The following is a 22,502-nucleotide window of genomic DNA, read 5'->3' as shown; positions in this document are numbered from 1 at the left end:
TGTATGCTTACCTGATAAATTATTTATTTATGGATATGGTGAGTCCACAACTTCATCAATTACTGTTGGGAATATCACTCCTGGCCAGCAGGAGGAGGCAAAGAGCACCACAGCAAAGCTGTTAAGTATCACTTCCCTTCCCACAAACTCCAGTCATTCGACCAAAGGGAAATGGAAGAAGGAATAATACAAAGGTGTAAAAGGTGTCTGACGTTTAGTCAAAATAACTGTCTGAAAACAACGGGTGGGGTCGTGGACTCACCATATCCGGAAATAAATAAATTTATCAGGTAAGCATACATTTTGTTTTCTCTCCTAAGATACGGTGAGTCCACAACGTCATCAATTACTGTTGGGAACCAATACCCAAGCTAGAGGACACAGATGACTAGGGAGGAACAAGACAGGTAGACCTAAACAAAAGGCACCACCTCTTGAAAAACCTTACTCCCAAAAGAAAACTTAGCCGAAGCAAAAGAAATCAAATGTAAAAAATTTGGAAAAAATATGCAGAGAAGACTAGTTGCAGTTTTGCAATCTGTTTCACAGAAGCTGCATTGTTGAAGGACCAAAAAGAGGAAACAACCCGCATGGAATGAGCTGTAATTCCCTCAGGAGGCTGCTAACCAGCAGTCTCATAAGCAAAATAAATTATACCCCTCAACCATAAAGAAGAAAAGTATCAGAAGCTTTCTGACCCTACGTTTCCTGAGAAACACACAAACAGGGCAGAGGACTGGCGAAAAGCCTTAGTCGCCTGTATGAAGAATTTCAGAACATGCACAACATCCAGATTGTGCAACAAACGTTCCTTATAAAGAATGATAAGGACATAGGGAAGGAACAGCAAATTCCTATCTGAAACTACTTAAGGAAGAAAACTCAACTTCGAAAGAAGAACCACCTTATCAGCATGAAAAATAAGATAAGGCACACTGCAAGCAGAGAGTTCCAAAACTTTCAGAGCAAAAAAGATAACAAAAAGAAACAAAGCCTTCCAAGATAATAACTTAATATCTATGGAATGCAAAGGCTCAACAGAGCCTGCTGCAAAAGCTTAAGAACAAGGTACAGACTCCAAGGAGGAGCAACAGGTGTAAACACAGGCCCTATTCTAAATACGGCCTGAAAATAAGATAGAACATCTGGCACATCCGCCAGACATTTGTGAAACAAATCAATCTCAAGACCTTCCTGGATAAAGGACAAAATCCTAGGAATCTTGACCTGACTCCAAGGGGCCTATCTATCAAGCTCCGAATGGAGCTTGATGCCCTGTGTTTCTGGTGAGCCTGCAGACTCGCCAGAAACAGCAGTTTTGAAGCAGCGGTCACAAAGACCGCTGCTCCATAACCTGTCCGCCAGCTCTGAGCAGGCAGACAGACATCGCCGGAATTCAACCCGATCGAGTACGATCGAGTTGATTGACACATCCCTGCTGGTGGCCGATTGGCCGCGAGTCAGCAGGGGGCGGCGTTGCACCAGCAGCTCTTGTGAGCTGCTGGTGCAATGCTGAATACGGAGAGCGTATTGCTCTCCGTATTCAGCGAGGTCTGGCGGACCTGATCCACACTGTCGGATCAGGTCCGCAAGACTTTGTTAAATAGAGGCCCAAGAGTGGCCCTTGGATCCACACCAATAAAGGAATATATGCTATACCCTATGGAAAGTCTTTCTAGAACATGTTTCTGAACCTGAATCAGGGTCACAACGACCGACTCAGAAAAAACACGCTTAGATAGGACTAAGCGTTTAATCTCCAAGCAATCAACTTTAGAGAAACGAGATCTGGATGAAGGAATGGAGCCTTTGACAGAAGGTCCTTCATCAGAGGAAACCTCGAAGGTGTAAGAGATGACATCTTCTCTAGGACTGTATACCAGGTCCTGCGAAGCCATGCAAAAGCTATTAGAATAACCGATGTTCTCTCCTGTTAGATACGAGCAATGACTCGTGGAAGGAGAGCAAACAGAGGAAACAGATATGCTAGACTAAAAACCCATGGAACCGCCAGATCAACTATCAGGGCGGCCTGCGGATCATTTGACCTTGAACTATACCTTGGAAACTTGGCGTTCTGCTGAGACGCCATCAGAACCAACTCCAGCCCCCCCCCATATGAGGGTTAACCTGGAGAACACCTCCGGATGGAAAACCCACTCCCCGGGATGAAAATTCTGTCTGCTCAGGAAGTCCTCTTCCTAGAATGTGGATGGCAGATAGACAGCCATTGTGAGCTACTGCCCACTGAAAAAATACGAGCCACCTTCTTCATGGCTAAGGTGATAGTATCTGACTGGAGCCTGATAACCCGGCTAAGGACAACTGAGGACAAGCCCTCAGAGCATTGAAAATCGCTCTCCACTCTCCACTGTTGTTGGGGAGAGCAGACTCCTCTTGAGTCCAAAGTCTGTGTGCCTTTAATGAGTTTCAGACTGCTCCCCAGCCCAGCAGGCTAACGTCCGTGGTCACAATTACCCAGGGATGTCTCCAGAAACATGCGTCCTGAGACAGATACTCCTGAAAAAACATCACTAAAAAGAATCTCTTAAAGCTGAGCCATATATATCCTCTGAAAGAGATCCAAATGGTCACAGTGCCATTGACTGAGCATGAATAACTGAAGAGCTCTCAAATGGACTCGAGAAAAGGGATGACGTCCCTGGGACCCTCAGACCAATTACCTCCATATATTAGGCACTAGAAGTGAAGAGAAAATCAGCTACAGCTGGATTCAAACTCCTGACTTTGGCTACAAGATGGCTAAACCATCTACCGGACCACTATAGCTTGCTGTTGGCCGAACAGCAGACTGTAAAGAGAGGTACGAGGAAGAAATCTTTGATTGTCTGACCTCCGTTAGAAATATTCTCATAGATAGAAAATCTAAAAAGATCCCTCACCCTTGTAGTTGGAACAAGGGAGCTCTTCCCTAAATTCCCATTCCATGGGAACGTAGACAAGACAAGATCTCTTGAAAAAAGAGTTTGTTTGAAGAAAGGATGAGGTCTGAACCATATATTGTCCAGGAGGGCACCCCTGAAATCCTCCAAGACCTAAAGAGTCTTTCAAGAAAGACTAATCTCAGAAACTTGAGAAGATCCCAGATAATGGGAACAAGAAGATACATATCCTTCAGGTCTATGTTCATCATGAACAGACCCTCTAGAATCAAAGGAGAATGAATACTACTCTAAAGGACTTTACTCTGAGAAACTTGAAACAAAAAACTAGATTTTGTTCCCTGAATGGGACTGGAACTATCACACCCAGAAAGGAATGTCCTGAACCCAGTTCAAGAACACTTCTCATTATACCTGGACTGCAGATACCCTAGTAAGATGAAATCTGCCCCTGGGAGGAAAAAACTTAGATTGCTACTATAGCACCTGGTATTCCCAGGCGGTCTCCTGTCCAAGTACCAACCAGGCTCAACCCTGCTTAGCTTCCGAGATCAGTTGAGATCGGGGGCATTCAGGATGAAGTGGCCGTAGTCCCAAAAGACTGGACTGACCCTGCAGAAACAGTGAAAGGAAGACATTCCTCTAGTCTATTCCACTTGACATGTGGTAGAAGGACCTTTTTGCCAGACCAGGTCCAAAAAAGGTCTCACCCTTGTAAGGAAGCATCCAGATGCTTAGATGTGGAGGAAAAATTACATATAATCCAAATATTGATACATGTCTTGGTCAAATTGGATATTGAACTTGCATCTGCAGTATTATAGAGCCAAGGCTGTGCCACTAAGCCACAGATAGGCTTCCCAGCTGACCAAAATATCAGCCACAACGCCCCGTAGGCTAGTACAGCAAGTCTAAATAGGCAAGGCATAACTCTAGATGATCAATAAACCTCCAGCTTCTTATTCATGGATCCGTAAAGAAACAGCTATCCTCCATAGGGATCAAAGTACTCCGAGCCATAGTAGAAAAGCTCCCTTCTACCTAAAGCATTTTAATGGAGTCAGCAACAGGAAAATACTTTGAAGGACGGGAGACAGGGAGAAAAGTAACCCTAGATTCTCCTATTCCTGAGAAAATTTCTCGAAAAACTTCCTCATAGGAAGGAACATCATAGAAATGATAAAGTTAACAAACTTCCAAGGGTTGACAACGACAGGGTTATCGATGTCATCCAAGTAGCTAAAACCTCCTTTAACAGTACACAAGGTGTGCAAGCATACATCTGAAGGAGACCAGCAAATCCTCCTCACCAGACTTAGGAGGGAGAGCGGCCTGTGGGGCAGATACCTTACTATCTGAAAAACTTTAATGTCCTTTTGCATTTTCCCTGTAGGTAAAGAAAAACAGATAGAGCCGCAGATACCGCAGAGGACACCTGAGCTGCAAAATCTATAGGCAAATACACTCCTCCAGGAGATTGAGAGGAGCCACAGGGCACTGCATGTGATGCCAATGAGGCTTGGGATGTTTGAGAATAAAAGCTGTGGCATTGCCTAAACAGCATCATCCTGAGAGACATGAGGCTAGCAAAATAAATTTGCAATAATTTTTTATTTAAATTAAAAATTTTTTTTTAAATGAACACTGTCACTTTAAGAGTATAGAGACTTGCCGTGAAACAGGACAAACATAAATATATATAGGAACAGACCTCTGTTCCAAAATTATACTCCTGTAGCATAACCATGAAAACCCCCGATTCTATAGCTATAGAACATTCTTTATTGGGACATTAATGTGAATAATTCCTTAATAGAAGGAGATTCCCTCATAAGCATATGTACATGGAGGACAATCTTATACTCCTGATACATAACATCAACATCAGCCCAATCCCCTCCAATTATAGAAAGGTCAATAATGGGGCGTTTATAAAAAATAATTCCTAAAACGAAGGAAAAAGCAAAGAAGAATTCTTTACATATGCAGGTGCATATAGTAACATCGTGGGCTCCGATAAACATACAGCCGCTCAGTTCTCAGTTGGAGAAGGAGCCCGGGTCACGCGAGTGCCACAAAAACTAATAAAAAATGTCGCCGCTCCGATCCTCCAAGAAGGAGGTGGAGTCATTAGAACTGCTAGAAAGTGCGTAGCAGAAATAAAAACGGCGCGCTAAAAAGTTAATAAATCTATGTACGAGAGAGAAAATTACAGGGGAATTACAGCGGAGATTGCTTAAGTAAAGTCTGTCACAAACTTATCCGTGTATAAGTGAGGAAATGGTGAGAATCTCAGAAACCCCTTGGAAAGATCAGTAATCAGGTCACCAGATCGCTATACATAGGGCGATTACACATACGCCCATAAAGTCTCATACATGCGATATTGTACAAATAAAATATAGCCTCATGTAACTGTTAACCCCTCCATCACTAAAAAGATAACAGTTTCTCTCACATCTCACAATAAGTACCTGCACACTGCCATTATTAACATCCTAGCTAGGATATATTGTGTCCCAAGAAAGTCTGCTGAGTCCTTAAAGTGCACAGTCTCCCTTACTTAGAAGAAAGCCTACGTGGTGTGAGAGGAAGCCACTCCTCACAGAGACCTGTGGAAAAAGAATGAAATGTAAACCTACTCTGGCTTTCTATACCAGGGCAGCAAAAATGTTAGGAAAACGCAGCAAGGCCCACTTCACAAGTTCCTAACTGCTTTAAAGCCACCACTGCCCTACTGAAGAGACTAACTTGGAGTACGGCTAGACCCAATCTTGAGATAAAAGATCAGATTAAACCTACTCTGGCTTTCAAAATAATAAAATCTTGATTGAAGTGAAATAAATCCAAATTTCATCAGACACCAAAACTTCCCCTCCTCCATGCACCAAGGCAAAGAGAATGAGAATGTTTTTTTTGTGTTTTTTTTTAAATGTATAGTTTTGCTTTATTTTTAAATAACATTGCGCTAATTTTCAGACTCCTAACCAAGCCCCAAAGTTTTAGGAGAATACTGACGTATACCTACTCCAGTTTGCTCCTGTTTGTGTAAAGAGTCTTTTCATATGGAGAGGAAGGGGGGGGGGTCTGCTTTTTTTGCTATAGAACCACTTGCAGTGGGTGTTCCAGTAACCTTTTCAACAGAGCTAAATTAGGAGCTTTTAAGTAAGTTTTTAAACAGTTTCATATTTGATTTTTAGATCAGTATCTGTGCATATTATACTTTATAGTAGTGTCTACTACATGCAGTTAAATGAAAATTGATGTATACTGTCCCTTTAACAGACCAAATTACAGTACATTGTACCTTTAAGGGTATTTTTGACGCAGTTTAGGGAGCAAAAGTTTAAAATCTCATAACTGTTTTTTTTTTATTTTACATAACGCCTATATTTCTGGGGTTTTGTTTATTTTGTTCATTTTATTGAATAGATGAAAGTTGGTATAAATTACAGGTTTTATGTCACCTGTTTATTAGGAATTAAAAAAAAGACAACTAAAATGGTTAACAGATGTTAACATTAGAAAATCAATGTAAAAGTTAACTTTTATCATTATTCAGTCCCTAGTGTTTTAGCACAAAACAAGTAATTTTGTTATTTTTACACATTTTCGAGGGCCTATAAATACATTCGAAAAATAACAATTGGATAGAGGTGTTAAGAATTATATAAGCACTGAAGTATCTGCATCTATAACTTGTTAAAATGCCTAAAGTGGTCAGAATAAATTCAGGAATTAGGGAGTTTATTGTGAGATGTGCGAGGACATGTGAGGATATTAACTGAAGTACAAGACCATCAGTGCAGCCCACTGTGATTTTGTGTACAGACTAATACTGTGAAACCTTAAACATAATTACTTTTATTTTTCATCACGCACCATGGAATGGTTAATTTTATTATTTAAATTTAGTATCAGGAAAGACAGCTTTATAGGAAGGACAGCTTTATAGGAAAGACAGCTTTATAGGAAGGACAGCTTTATAGAAAGGACAGCTTTATAGGAAGGACAGCTTTATAGGAAGGGCAGCTTTATAGAAAGGACAGCTTTATAGGAAGGACAGCTTTATAGAAAGGGCAGCTTTATAGGAAGGGCAGCTTTATAGGAAGGACAGCTTTATAGGAAGAGCAGCTTTATAGGAAGGGCAGCTTTATAGAAAGGGCAGCTTTATAGGAAGGACAGCTTTATAGGAAGGGCAGCTTTATAGAAAGGACAGCTTTATAGGAAGGACAGCTTTATATTAAGGACAGCTTTATAGGAAGGGCAGCTTTATAGGAAGGACAGCTTTATAGGAAGAGCAGCTTTATAGGAAGGGCAGCTTTATAGAAAGGGCAGCTTTATAGGAAGGACAGCTTTATAGGAAGGGCAGCTTTATAGAAAGGGGAGCTTTATAGAAAGGGCAGCTTTATAGGAAGGGCAGCTTTATGGGAAGGGCAGCTTTATGGGAAGGGCAGCTTTATAAGAAGGGCAGCTTTATGGGAAGGGCAGCTTTATGGGAAGGGCAGCTTTATGGGAAGGGCAGCTTTATAAGAAGGGCAGCTTTATGGGAAGGGCAGCTTTATGGGAAGGGCAGCTTTATAAGAAGGACAGCTTTATAGGAAGGACAGCTTTATAGAAAGGGCAGCTTTATAGGAAGGGCAGCTTTATAGGATGTGCAGCTTTATAGAAAGGGCAGCTTTATAGAAAGGGCAGCTTTATAGGAAGGGCAGCTTTATAGAAAGGGCAGCTTTATAGGAAGGACAGCTTTATAGGAAGGGCAGCTTTATAGGAAGGGCAGCTTTATAGGAAGGGCAGCTTTATAGGAAGGGAAGCTTTATAGAAAGGGCAGTTTTATAGGAAAGGCAGCTTTATAGAAAGGACAGCTCTATAGGAAGGATAGCTTTATAGAAAGGGCAGCTTTATAGGAAGGGCAGCTTTATAGGAAGGGCAGCTTTATAGAAAGGACAGCTTTATAGGAAGGACAGCTTTATAGAAAGGGCAGCTTTATAGGAAGGGCAGCTTTATAGGTAGGGCAGCTTTATAGAAAGGACAGCTTTATAGGAAGGGCAGCTTTATAGAAAGGGCAGCTTTATAGGAAGGGCACCTTTATAGGAAGGGCAACTTTATAGAAAGGGCAGCTTTATAGAAAGGGCAGCTTTATAGAAAAGGCAGCTTTATAGGAAGGACAGCTTTATAGAAAGGACAGCTTTATAGGAAGGACAGCTTTATAGAAAGGGCAGCTTTATAGGAAGGGCAGCTTTATAGGAAGGGCAGCTTTATAGGAAGGACAGCTTTATAGAAAGGGCAGCTTTATAGGAAGGACAGCTTTATAGGAAGGGCAGCTTTATAGAAAGGACAGCTTTATAGGAAGGGCAGGTTTATAGGAAGGGCAGGTTTATAGGAAGGACAGCTTTCATTCCCACAGTAAAATCAATACAAGAGCAGCAAAAAGTTAGACATTGGACCATACTAATCATTAAAGGGACATGAAACTCAATTTTTTTCTTTCATGATTCATATAGAACATGTCATTTTAACCCCTTAAGGACACAGCTGCAGTTTGCTCAACTGTTACAAGATGTAATAATTCCGTCATTGGTCATTAATGGGCTAAACATCTTTCCATATATAATTCTTTAATTTGCTTCTTTCTCTTGGTATCCTTTGTTGAAAAGCATACATAGGTAGGCTCAGGAGCAGAAGTGCACTTTTCTGATTAGTGACTGCACATATGCCTCTTTTCATTGTCTTACCGATGTGTTCAGCTAGCTCCTAGTAGTGCATTGCTGCTCCTTAAACAAATGATACCAAGAGAATAAAGGAAGTTTGATTATAGAAGTAAATTGGAAAGTTGTTTAAAGTTGTATGCTCTGTCTGAACAATGAAAGAAAATGTTTGTCATTCATGTCTCTTTAATTATGGCTATGAACTGTGAAAGTCATTGTCAGACTAAGGGGCCTATCTATCAAGCTCCGAAAGGAGCTTGATGGCCCGTGTTTCTGGCGAGTCTTCAGACTCGCCAGAAACAGCAGTTATGAAGCAGCGGTCACAAAGACCGCTGCTCCATAACCCTGTCCGTCTGCTCTGAGCAGGCGGACAGGAATCGCAACAATTCAACCTGATCGAGTACGATAGGGTTGATTGACACCCCCTTGGCTGCGAGTCTGCAGGGGGCGGCGTTGCACCAGCAGCTCTTGTGAGCTGCTGGTGCAATGCTGAATACGGAGAGCGTATTGCTCTCTGCAATCAGTGAGGTCTTGCGGACCTGATCCGCACTGTCGGATCAGGTCCACAACACCTTTCTTAAATAGGGGCCTAAGTGTTAAAATATATTGTGTTCGGTATTTTAAGGGGCACTTGTTATTTTGTTAATTCTTAATCATGTTTTATTGAGAAATTAAATTAGAGTTGTAAAAGTTTTATCAGCAAGAATTCACAATTTGGATACCAAGAGAATGAAGACAAGTTGATAATAGAAGTAAATTAGAAAGTAGTTTAAAACTGTATGTTCTATTTGAATAATGAAAAAGAAAAGTTTTGGGATGTCCCTTTATTGTGTTTAATCTTTTTTTTACTGAATAAAATAATAAAAAGGAATAATAACTAGAGATTCTGTGCTCAGTTTTGTTTCCAACAAATTATTGGTTCTAAAGTGCTTCATTTAAACTACATGTTTCTTTCTTGTAATTGGCAAGAGTCCATGAGCTAGTGACGTATAGGATATACAATCCTACCAGGAGGGGCAAAGTTTCCCAAACCTCAAAATGCCTATAAATACACCCCTCACCTCACCCACAATTCAGTTTTACAAACTTTGCCTCCTATGGAGGTGGTGAATAAGTTTGTGCTAGATTTCTACGTTGATATGCGCTTCTCAGCATTTTTTGAAGCCCGGTTCCTCTCAGAGTACAGTGAATGTCAGAGGGATGTGAAGGGAGTATCACCTATTGAATACAATGGTCATCCTAACGGGGATCTATTTCATAGGTTCTCTGTTATCGGTCGTAGAGATTAATCTCCTACCTCCCTTTTCAGATCGACGATATACTCTTATATACCATTACCTCTACTGATTCTCGTTTCAGTACTGGTTTGTTTTGGATTATGATTTGTTTAGCATTGTTAACTTGATTCAACATGCTAATAATTTCATTTGTGATGCCATTTTTTGATATTATCAAAATTGAGGTTAAATATATGTATTTAGCTATTTTAGCTAGAAGAACTTTGTGGCTTAAATCTTGGAATGCCGATATGATTTCTAAATCCAGATTTCTATTTTCTTTCCTTCCAAGGTAATAAATTATTTGGTTCACAGTTGGATTCAATACTTTCAACTGTTACTGTGAGGAAGGGAGTTTTTTTGCCTCAAGATTAAGTTCTAAGGGTAAATCTTAAGCTTATAACCGTTTTTGTTCTTAATAAGGAACAGAAAACGAATTCTTCTCCAAGTAATATGTTTCTAATTGGAAGCTTTCTTCAAAATTGAATTGATATTATCAAAATTGAGGTTAAATCTATGTATTTAGCTATTTTAGCTAGAAGAACTTTGTAGCTTAAATCTTGGAATGCCGATATGATTTCTAAATCCAGATTTCTATTTTCTTTCCTTCCAAGGTAATAAATTATTTGGTTCACAGTTGGATTCAATACTTTCAACTGTTACTGTGGGGAAGGGAGTTTTTTTGCCTGAAGATTAAGTTCTAAGGGTAAATCTTAAGCTTATAACAGTTTTTGTTCTTAATAAGGAACAGAAAACTAATTCTTCTCCAAGTAATATGTTTCTAATTGGAAGCTTTCTTCAAAATTGAATGAATTTAAGCCATTTAAGAGATCAAAGCCAGCCCCCAAATTCGCATGAAGGTGTGGCCCTTGTTCCAGCTTAGCTGATAGGGGGCAGGTTAAGATTTTTCTAAAATTGTTTGGTTCAATTCCATCCAAACTCCTTAGATTCAGAATATTGTTTCTCAGGGGTACAGAATAGGATTCAGAGTAACACCGCCTGTGAGAAGTCTTTTTCTCTCTCACATATTCCAGCATTCCCAGTAAAGGCTCAGACTTTCCTGAAGTGTGTTTCAGACCTGGAGTTATCTGGGGTATTCATACCAGTTCCGTTTCAGGAACAGGGTCTGGGGTTTTATTCAGAACTATTCATTGTCCCAAAGAAAGAAAATCTTTTGAATTGTCATGTAAGAGTACCATCTTTCAGAATGGTGATTATAAGGTCTATTCTGCCTTTTGTTCAGCAAGGGCATTATTTGCCCACAATAGACTTACAGGATGCATATCATCATATTCTGTTTCATTCAGATTATTTTCATTTTCTGAGATTCTCTTTTTTAGACAAGCATTACCAATTTGTTGTTCTTACTTTCTGGCCTAGCGACAGCTTTAGGAATCTTTTCAAAGGTTCTCTGCGTTTCCTTATTTGGACGATATCTTGGTACTTGCTCAGTCTTTTCGCTCTGCAGAATCTCATACGATTCAACTTCTGTTGTTCCTTCAAAGACATGGTTGGAGGATCATTTTACCAGCTTGTCGGAACCTTCAGTCTCTATTATTTCCTTCAGTAGCTATATGCATGGAAGTTTTAGGTCTCATGACTGCAGCATCGGACTCGATTCCCTTTTTCTCATTTTCATATGAGACCTCTCCAGTTTTTTATGCTGAATTAATGGTGCAGGGATTATACTAGGATATTACATTTAATATCCTTGATTCCAAATATTCAACTATCTCTGACTTGGTGGTTAGATCACCATCGTATAGTTCTACGGGTCTCTTTGGTTCATCTAACCTGGACCATGATCACAACAGATGCGAGTATTTTAGGTTGGGGATCTCTGACAGCACAAGGGGTTTGGAAATCTCAAGAGGCGAGATTGCCAATCAATATTTTGGAACTCTGTGCGATTCTCAGAGCTCTTCAGTTCTGGCTTCTATTGAAGAGAGAGCCGTTTATTGGTTTTCAGACAGACAATGTCACAACTGTGGTGTATGTCAATTATCAGGGTGGGACTCACAGTCCTCAGGCTATGAAAGAAGTATCTTGGATAATTGCTTGGGCGGAATCCAGCTCCTTTCTAATTTCTGCATTCCATATCCCAGGTATAGACAATTGGGAAACGGATTATCTCAGTCGTCAGACCTTACATCCAGGAGAGTGGTCTCTTCACCCAGATGTGTTTTTTCAAATTGTTCAGATGTGGGGGCTTCCAGAAATAGATCTGATGTCATCTCATCTAAACAAGAAACTTCCCAGGTACCTATCCAGGTCCAGGGATCCTCAGGTGGAAGCAGTGGATGAATTGACACTTCCTTGGAGTTATCAACCTGCCTATATTTTTCCGCCTCTAGTTCTACTTCCAAGAGTGATTTTCAAAACCATCATGGAGCAATCGTTTGTGCTGCTGGTGGCTCCAGCATGGCCGCACAGGTTTTGGTATGTGGATCTTGTTCGGATGTCCAGTTGCCAACCTTGGCCACTTCCATAAAGGCCAGACCTTATATCTCAAGGTTCGTTTTTCCATTAGGATCTCAAATCATTAAATTTGAAGGTATGGGAATTGAACGCTTAGTGCTTAGTCATAGAGGTTTCTCTGACTCAGTGATTAATACTATGTTGCAGGCTCGTAAATCTGTTTCTAGAAAGATTTATTATCGAGTTTGGAAGACTTACATTTCATGGTGTTCTTCTCATAAATTCTCTTGGCATTCTTTTAGAATTCCTAGAATTTTTCAGTTTTTTCAGGATGGTTTGGATAAGGGTTTGTCTGCAAGTTCCTTGAAAGGACAAATCTCTGCTCTTTCTGTCTTATTCCACAGAAAATTTGCTAAACTCCCTGATATTCATTGTTTTGTTCAGGCTTTGGTTCATATCAAGCCTGTCATTAAATCAATCTCTCCTCATTGGAGTCTTAATTTGGTTTTGAAGGCTTTTTCAGGCTCCTCCGTTTGAGCCTATGCATTCTTTGGTCATTAAATTGCTTTCTTGGAAAGTGTTGTTTCTTTTGGCCATCTCTTCTGCTAGAAGAGTTTCTAAATTATCTGCTCTTTCTTGTGAGTCTCCTTTTCTGATTTTTTCATCAGGATAAGGCAGTTTTGCGGATTTCATTTAAGTTCCTACCTAAAGTTGTGAATTCCAACAACATTAGTAGAGAAATTGTTGTCCCTTCTTTGTGTCCTAATCCTAAGAATTTTTTGGAAAGATCTTTACATTCTTTAGATGTGGTAAGAGCTTTGAAATATTATGTTAAAGCTACTAAAGATTTCAGGAAGACTTCTAGTCTATTTGTTATCTTTTCTGGTTTTAGGAAAGGTCAGAAGGCTTCTGTCATTTCTTTGGCATCTTGGTTAAAGCTTTTGATTCATCACGCTTATTTGGAGTCGGGTAAATCCCCACCTCAGAGGGTTACGGCTCATTCTACTAGGTCAGTTTCCACTTCCTGGGCTTTTAAGAATGAAGCTTCAGTTGATCAGATTTGCAAAGCAGCAACTTGGTCTTCTTTGCATACATTTACTAAATTCTACCATTTTGATGTTTTTTCTTCTTCAGAAGCAGTTTTTGGTAAAAAAATTCTTCAGGCAGCTGTTTCAGTTTGATTCTCCTGCTTATAATTTTAGTTTTTTTCTTTTTCATTATAAGATTAAAACTTATGATTTGGGTTGTGGATTAATTTTTTTCAGCGGAATTGGCTGTCTTTATTTTTTATCCCTCCCTCTCTAGTGACTCTTGCGTGGAGTTCCACATCTTGGGTATTTGCTATCCCATACGTCACTAGCTCATGGACTCTTGACAATTACATGAAAGAAAACATAATTTATATATGAACTTACCTGATAAATTAATTTCTTTCATATTGGCAAGAGTCCATGAGGCCCACACTTTTTTATGGTGGTTATGATTTTTTGTATTAAGCACAATTATTCCAATTCCTTTGTTGATGCTTTTTACTCCTTTCTTTATCACCCCACTTCTTGGCTATTCGTTAAACTGAATTGTGGGTGTGGTGAGGGGTGTATTTATAGGCATTTTGAGGTTTGGGAAACTTTGCCCCTCCTGGTAGGATTGTATATCCCATACATCACTAGCTCATGGACTCTTGCCAATATGAAAGAAATTAATTTATCAGGTAAGTTCTTACATAAATTATGTTTTTTTGTTTGTTTCATATCTTGCATACATTTATACAATGGTATGACATATTTTGAGAGTTTTGCTTTAATTTTTAAATATTATGGGCTAGATCACTAGTGGAGTGCTAGCAGTTAGGCTCAAGCAAAAATGGGTTTATAGTGGGTGTTTGCTCTCGTATTACAAGTTGAAAGTAAATGCGATCTCTTAAGCGCAATTTAAGTTAACGTTTGTCGGTTAGCGCCTCCTCAGAGCTCTGGTTAACTGTTTTGTGAAGCAAAACAGTGTCACAAAACACATCAAAAACACATTACAAAGTACAGTTACACTCATTATAACACCATCTAATAAAAAAATATATAAAAAATGTTGCACAAAAAAGTTATAAAGGCTCAAGGTCTCATGTGTTAGAAAAAAAAGGCAGGCAAAGAAAAAAAAGGCAGGCAAAGATCTTTAACATAGAGCTACATACGTATGTGTGTATGTGTGTGTGTATATATATATATATATATATATATATATGTGTGTGTGTGTGTGTGTATGTGTGTGTATATATATATATATATATATATATATATGTGTGTGTGTGTGTGTTTATATGTGTGTACATATGTATTTACATATAAGTACAAGTATTTTATCTCAAAGCTCCCTCACAGTTAATCTTCCCTATAATTACCGTAAATTAATACACAATAACAAAAATCAATAATAGTTTGGGAGCGCTAAAAGCTAAATGAGATAGTCTGGAGACTGATAAACAATTTAGCAAAAATATATTTATTTAAAACAATATAAAACATATATATAACTTTTAGAATAGATTATGGGACGTCTCCCTTTGTGTTTTAAGAACAAATAAAAATTCACTACATAAAAAGAGCGCTTCAGTATATTTCTCTAAAAGATTCCACCTAGGTTTTCAATTTCACCTTAATTCATTTATCTTTGATTTCCACCTTAAGTCTGATTCTGAATGGCCGCAAGAGATTTCTCAGATATTGTAGCGGTTTAGACTTTTATACTGTTACTTTGTGTCAGAAGGAAACAATTTACATATCATAGTCCAATATATTGTTGTCTTATACAGTTTAAGTTGTTAACTTTTTGTAGCAATGTCTTTTGGTATATAATATATATACAAAGTTGGCTGTACTCAGTGTAGATTGATATTTTTTTGTAGGGCTTACCGGCTCTTCTGACACGTCTGTGTCTGATGGTATCTCGGTCTCTCTTACCGATTTCCTTTTTGTGTCTCTCCTCCTTGTATGATACAGGTATCTCCGATCTCGAAAATGAAAACCTATGCCACGCTCCTGCGTGTATGGGTTTTTTCTTCTATCGGTTTGAAGCGACTTTGGCCCCTGTGGTCAGGATCTTGTTTTCCCCAGGCAGCTTCTTGATACAGGTGTTTGTCATGCACGTCTCAGCGTGTAGATGTAATCTTGGACTTGAAATACAAACGGCCGTTTGTTTTTTTGAACTTTCTTTTCCCTCTACTCCTTTCGATAGGGGATAGGTAAAGTTGTTTGTCCAATAATTAAAAAGCAGGTAACAGCAGGTAACGTCTACGCGTTTCGCCAGCAGGCTTTGTCAAGACGGATAGTGTTTGTTCTGAGCCCGGCAGTTTAAAAAGCCCTCTTTTCTTTTTGATTGGTCAGTTGTTCCTTCATTTTGATAGGTGTGATTTTTAAGGTGGATTTCTTTAGTTTATATAAGGTGGAATGTTTCCAGGTCTTTATCGCTTACTTCTGATAATTCTTATATGTCTTTGGATGTCTAATAATTATAGTTTTTATATTATAATATATATATAATATATTCAGACTTAATTATAGTGACATTTTCTATGATGGAATCTTATCACATTTAGTTTTTTTATTTGAATAATAATTATAACCAAAACAATTTTTTGCAATGAAATTCAAGAAACAAATTAATTCAAAATACAATATTCGAGAGATTTTGAAACTTATAATTTCTTAATCTTAATGTGAGGTTTAACCTTTACTTAGGCTGAACTAATTGCCTTTTTGCTTCTAAAGTTATATGATATATAGCTTTCTGATGTATAGTAAATGATTGGTATTTTGCAGAACTTTTATTTTTTAACTTTATATTTCCCCTTTATTTATTGTGTATATTTGTTTCTTTAACTATTTGTTTATCTAATTACACATTATTCTAGATGAGGATCAAGTTTTGTCAATTGTGTTATATATATTTTCATTGACTTTTAAGACAGAAGGAAGGGGGACAAGTCTAATTCTGAATTTAATCCTGCTGGATAAAGGGTTTGCATATTGTAAATTAGCTCTGCTTCTGTTCTTAGGAGTTTTTCTTCAAAATTGCCTCCTCTCCATTCCGGTTTTAGCTTTTTTATGCCCCAGAAGGTGAAGTCTTTTAAATTGTTTTTATGTATTTCTCTAAAGTGGGTATATAAATGTGTGTCTAGATTCCCTCTGTCTATACATGATAGATGTTCGCGTATGCGTTCCCTTAGAGTCCTGGTGGTCTCTCCTATATATTGTAATTGGCATGTACATTGTATAATGTAGATAACACCCTTATCCTGACATCTTATGGTTTCTTTTATATGATGAACTAGACCATTTTTATTTGACTTGATTTTCTTACATTTACTACTAAATTTGCAAGATCTGCAACCGAAACAGGGGTAGAAGCCAGCTAGTTTATTTCCTAATAGATCTTTTTCTAGTGTGGAATTTGTTTTAGTTTGTTTAAACTCACTGGGAGCTAGTATTTTTTTTAAATTTTTTGCTTTTTTAAAGATGATTTTCGGATTATCTGTCATTTTTTCACCTATAAGGGGATCTGTTTGAACTAGGTGCCAGTGTTTTTTGATTATTTTTTGTAAAATATAATGATCACAATTGTAATCAGTAATTAGTGCAACATTAAATTTATCTTCTTTCTCTTCTTTATTGTCCAAATTGTTAGAATTTTTATTTTTATATGTAAGTAGACTGTTTCTCTCTTTTTGATCTACCTGTTCTTTTGCCTTTTTTATTGTTTCTATATTATACCCTCTGTCTATAAATTTCTTTTCAAGTATCTCGGTTTGTTCTAAATAATCTGAGGTTTTTGTACAATTTCATTTTATTCTGAGGTATTGTCCTTTGGGGATATTTTCCTTCCATTTATTTAAATGACAACTTTTAAAGTGTATTAGGTTATTTGCGTCTACTTTTTTGAAGTGTGTTTTTGTGGTTATTTCTTTTTCAACAATTTCAATATCCAGGTCTAGGAATGTAATTTTTTCTTTACTTATGTTATGTGTGAAGTTTATTCCTATATCATTTTGATTCATGTCTGAGATGAATTTATCTAACTCTATGGATGACCCTTTCCATACAAAGATGATGTCATCAATGTACCTCTTATAGAGCACGAGATTTGCACCGAGCTCATGCTTAGGAATGAATTCTTCTTCCCATTTGCCCAAAAATAAATTTGCATAGCTCGGTGCAAATCTCGTGCCCATGGCGGTTCCCTTTGTTTGAAGATAGAATCTACTGTTAAAAGAAAAATAATTCTGGTTCAAAATAAAATTAATACCTTGAAGTATAAAGTCTCTTTGTCTTTGATTTAATGTATCATCCCTAGTCATATACATTTCCGCTGCTTTTATGCCTAATTGATGTTGTATGCTCGTGTATAAAGAGGAAACATCGCACGTGCCAATCAAATAATTATCTTTCCATTCTAAGTTATTGAGATTTTGTAATATATCAGTAGTATCTTTAAGGTAGGAAGGTAGAGTTTTTACATATTTTTGCAGGAAGTTGTCAATGTATTGTGATAAGTTTGCAGTTATAGACCCTATTCCAGATATTATAGGCCTACAAGGTGGATTAATGAGATCTTTATGTAGTTTTGGCAGGTAATAGAACACAGGTATTTTTGGGTATTTAGGACATAGAAAATCAAATTCCTTTTTATGAATTATATTTTGACTTTGGGCATCTTTTAGTATGTTTGCTAGTTTGTTTAAGAATTTTTTTGTTGGATCCATTTTAATTTCTTTGTAAGTGTCTATGTCTCCTAGGAGTCTGTTAGCCTCATTGATATAGCTTGTTGTGTCTAAAAGGACAATACTTCCTCCCTTATCCGCAGCCTTAATTGTCAGTTCTTTATCTTTTTGTAGGTTTTTTATTATTGTATTTTCTTTTCTAGACAGATTTCTTGGTTTATGTTTATTATATTTTAATTTCGCAATATCATTTTGTACTAGTTTTTCAAAGAGCTTGAGGTTTCTTCCTTTTTCATTAGTCGGATAGAATTTTGATTTCAATTTTAAATTTGTGTGTTTTATTTCTGGGGTTGCTGTATCTGTATTCGTGATTGTTCTATTAGAAGTTATTTGTCTTTCTATTGGATTTTTTGCAAAGAATCTTTTTAATGTTAACTTTCGTACAAATTGGCTTATGTAAATATGTGTATTAAATTTATTCATTTGGCGCTCTTTTTATGTAGTGAATTTTTATTTGTTCTTAAAACACAAAGGGAGACGTCCCATAATCTATTCTAAAAGTTATATATATGTTTTATATTGTTTTAAATAAATATATTTTTGCTAAATTGTTTATCAGTCTCCAGACTATCTCATTTAGCTTTTAGCGCTCCCAAACTATTATTGATTTACATATGTATTTACAGACATATATGCAAATATAAACACATAGATACATATGTATACATATATAGACATATAAAGAAATGATTTTGAGTCCTTTGCAGTTAAGTAAATGAAAAAGCATATGTATGCAATATTCATATTTAATAAAGTGTTATTCTGTGTATTAAATGTAAATATTTCACATTCAAATGTTATCCAAATAGGGGAATATGTTCTATGTATTCATAAATAAATATTCATATATATATATATATATATATATATATACATTTATGAATAAATAGAACATATTCTGCTATGTGAAGAACATTGGCATGCTAAATATTCATATCTTCATGTCAGGTTAGTGCACTTGAGAAATTGCGATCGGGTTTGTGCACGAGTACGGTGTTTTTTTTGTTCCATTGACTTCTATGGAGGAATAGGTTATGGTGCGCAAGCAAAAACAGTTTACTTTCAACTTGTAATAGTAGCAACACCTGACATGAGCAAAAAGCTTACTTCTAGCGCAATTAATGCACGAGCGGGAGCGTTAAATAGCACTCCACTAGTAATCTGGTCCTGTATTGCTAGTATAACAAAAAATAGTGAGCAAATATAAAAGCATTAATTCAAATTTTTCTATGTTGTATTCTCTTAAAGTGGTGTATACTTTTAAAAAAGCCTTAATACCTCTGATCTTCAAATTAAATATTCAAGTTGTTTTAACAACAACATTTCATTAGCATTATCAACAATATTTATTACTGCTGTAATTACACATGAAGCGAGTATTCAGCTTCCTTCCGGGGGATTTCCAGTGCTACTAACAGTGTTACAGCAAAACTAGGTGTCTGGATTTAAAATGCCTAGCCAGACAAGGCAGGAGAAGCTTTCAATTCACATCTGCCTGACTAACCTGAAAGGAGTTTCAATTAACTGCATACTAAATAAGGATGACATGCTCTGAGAGCAATGCTGGGCACATTTACCTGAGGCATATCTCAGAAGGCATTGTCCAAGCCTGCTCTTCTAAATCCTCGCGCTTATGCTTTACAGCAGGAAGAAACAAGCATTCCAGCTAGAATACAATAGGACAAAAGCAAATTAATATTAGGACACACATTTATATTATGAATAACAAGGATATTTTAAGAATGATTCTTGTTGTTGTTGGTTTTTATTGAGGTTGAAATATAGATGTACAGATAACAAAACACAATAGTATACAGATCGCCAAGAACTAGTAGCGAGAGGACAATATGCGGCATTTGGCATGAATCACATATAAACACCTTGTCTGTAATAAAACAATAATAACAAATCACATATAGAACCCTAATTTTTTGTTTTGTTAATATAAGTGAAATAATGAACACTACTCCTATAAAGGAAAAACAGATTAATAAATGATGCTATACTCTTGAGGGGCACTCTGAAACACATGTAAGACCATTCCTGGACCTCTTGCACACCATAATATTTTATCATCAAAGGATACACTGGAAAATGGGAGACAACTTAAGGGTCTTGTGTAACAATCATATCATGATGTTGATAGATCTTTCATAGATTAGCAAACGTTTTAAGACCAAGGGCTTAATAATCAAAAGCTCACCGACATGGTTAGAAATCACTCTAAATGTTTGGAGGCTTTTTGAGCCTTATTTTGCAATGTATGTGTCTCTCTTCCACATCTAGATCCCCATATAGCTAGATAAATGGCTCTCAGGCAAAAAGGTGCCTTTCTAAAATGATTTGAGGGCCGTTACCGTACTGATGAGAAGTTTTACATCATCTCCCCAGAACAGAGAGCTTTACATCATCAGGCTCCAAGAAAGGGCATAAGAAGCAATGCAAAGAGGCAAATGATGCGCCTGCCAATATACTAGAGAGGGACATCATTAGCTGAAAAACCATAAAAGAATGTAACCCCTTTTTATGTGGGTTGCTTTTTTCATAGCACGGTCTCGCTGTCAGCACTGAAACCGCACTGTTTTAGGAAACCAGCAGCAGGGAGGAAGGGTGTAATAGTGTGGTCTTGCAACTCGCAGCAAGACCCAAGCTATTATAAACAGACAATCCCTTAACAACCAGTGATGTACAGGGTACGTCACGGTTATTAAGGGGTTAAAGGAATATGACTAAATACAGGAAGTATTAAAAATAAAGAGCCTAACATTGCTAAGATTTAAAGGGACACTCAAGTTAAAATTAAACTTTGATGATTCGGATAGAGCATGACATTTTAAACAGCTTAACAAATTATTTCCATTAACAAAATGTGCAGTCTTTTTTATATTTACACTTTTTGAGTCACTAGCTCCTACTGAGCATGTGCAAGAATTCACAGAATATATGTATATGCATTTGTGATTGGCTAATGCCTGTCACATGATGCAGTGTTAGTGGAAATAGACAAAACGTTTAAATTTGTGAGAAAAAAATCTACTACTCATTTGAAGTTCATACTAAGTGCTTTTGCATTGTGTTTTTATCATGCGTTTGTTGATTATGCAAATCTACTGTATTTACTGATCGTTTAATCAAGCCTAAGGCCATCATTATTAAAGACAATAGGCGATTGTAAACAACTCAACCCCTGATTCGCTAACAATACTGAGCAGCATTAAGTCCCTAAAGACAGCCCCATGATCACATGCTTTTGTATTTGCTTTCCACAACAGGGGAAGCTAGTTCATGTGAGCCATAAAGATAACATTGTGCTGACGCCCGTGGATTGTAACAACACAGCACTAATTGGCTTAAATGCAAGTCAATAGATAATACATTTTAAGTCATGTGATCAGGGGGCCGTCAGAAGATGCTGAGAAACAAGGTAATCACAGAGGTAAAAAGTGTATTAATATAACCATGTTTTCTGTGCAAAACTGGGGAATGGGTAATAAAGGGATTATCTATCTTTTTAAACAATAAAAACATTTGAGTTGATTGTCCCTTTAAACACAGTTAATATCAACTTATAATATAGACTAAAGAAGCTCATGCTCTGAAATTATAAGTACTAAATATAATATATAAAATACAACTGAAAATATTTCTCAGTAAGAGAGAAAGCAAAGTTAATAATCCCTGCACTCAGCTTCATCAATTAAATCACAGATGCTTTTATTCAATGTTAACAAACACTCTTCATGTGTAAGCAAATGTGATTTAAAGGGACAGTATACGCCAAAATTGTTATTGTTTAAAAAGACAGATAACGCCTTTACTACCCATTCCCCAACTTTGCACACCCAACATTGTTATATTAATATACTTTATAACATTTAAACCTATAAATTTCTGCTGGTTTCTAAGCCACTATAGACAGCCTCTTATCACATGCTTTTTTTATTAGCTTTTCACAACATGACAAGGCCTATTCATGTGGACCATATAGATAACATTGTACTCTCTCCCGTGGAGTTGTGCATGACACTGCACTAATTGGCTAAAATGCAAGTCAATAGATAATAAATAGGCATGTGATAAGGGGACTGTCAGTAGAGGTTTAGATACAAGGTAATTACAGAGGTTAAAAATATATTAATATAACTGTGTTGATTATGCAAAACTTGGGAAATTAGTAATAAAGGGATTATCTATTTTTTAAACAATAAAGATTTTTGAGTAGACTGTCCCTTTAATTGATGAAGCTGAGTGTGGGGATTTGTTCAAGTAGTCTAAGGAAACAGATCTGGCATTAGCAATTATAATCCAAAGAGGGAAGTATAGATTGTATGTACATCTATACTATAATTGCGTTTGTAATGTCCGTCGCCGTCGGCAGTTGCGCACGCATCCTCAATGGAATGTTGGCAGCGCGAGGACCAGGTGAATT

General features: G+C 37.2%; 1 protein-coding gene and 1 pseudogene across 1 annotated transcript in view; both read right to left on the bottom strand.

Annotated features, from left to right (window-relative positions):
- Positions 1–22,502, bottom strand: part of KLHL32 (kelch like family member 32) — a 408,910-nt gene that overhangs the window by 376,059 nt on the left and 10,349 nt on the right. Inside the window, exon 2 of the mRNA XM_053712067.1 lies at positions 19,651–19,739. Within this exon, the coding sequence (XP_053568042.1) occupies positions 19,651–19,739 (89 nt within the window). The remainder of the gene's footprint in view (positions 1–19,650; positions 19,740–22,502) is intronic.
- LOC128658379 (uncharacterized) lies at positions 3,378–3,496 on the bottom strand (annotated as a pseudogene).

Source organism: Bombina bombina, chromosome 4 (genome assembly GCF_027579735.1).
Source record: "Bombina bombina isolate aBomBom1 chromosome 4, aBomBom1.pri, whole genome shotgun sequence".
NCBI classification, from domain to species: domain Eukaryota; kingdom Metazoa; phylum Chordata; class Amphibia; order Anura; family Bombinatoridae; genus Bombina; species Bombina bombina.
Note: the sequence above shows the minus strand (reverse complement) of the source record. Positions and strands in the feature narration are given on the sequence as shown.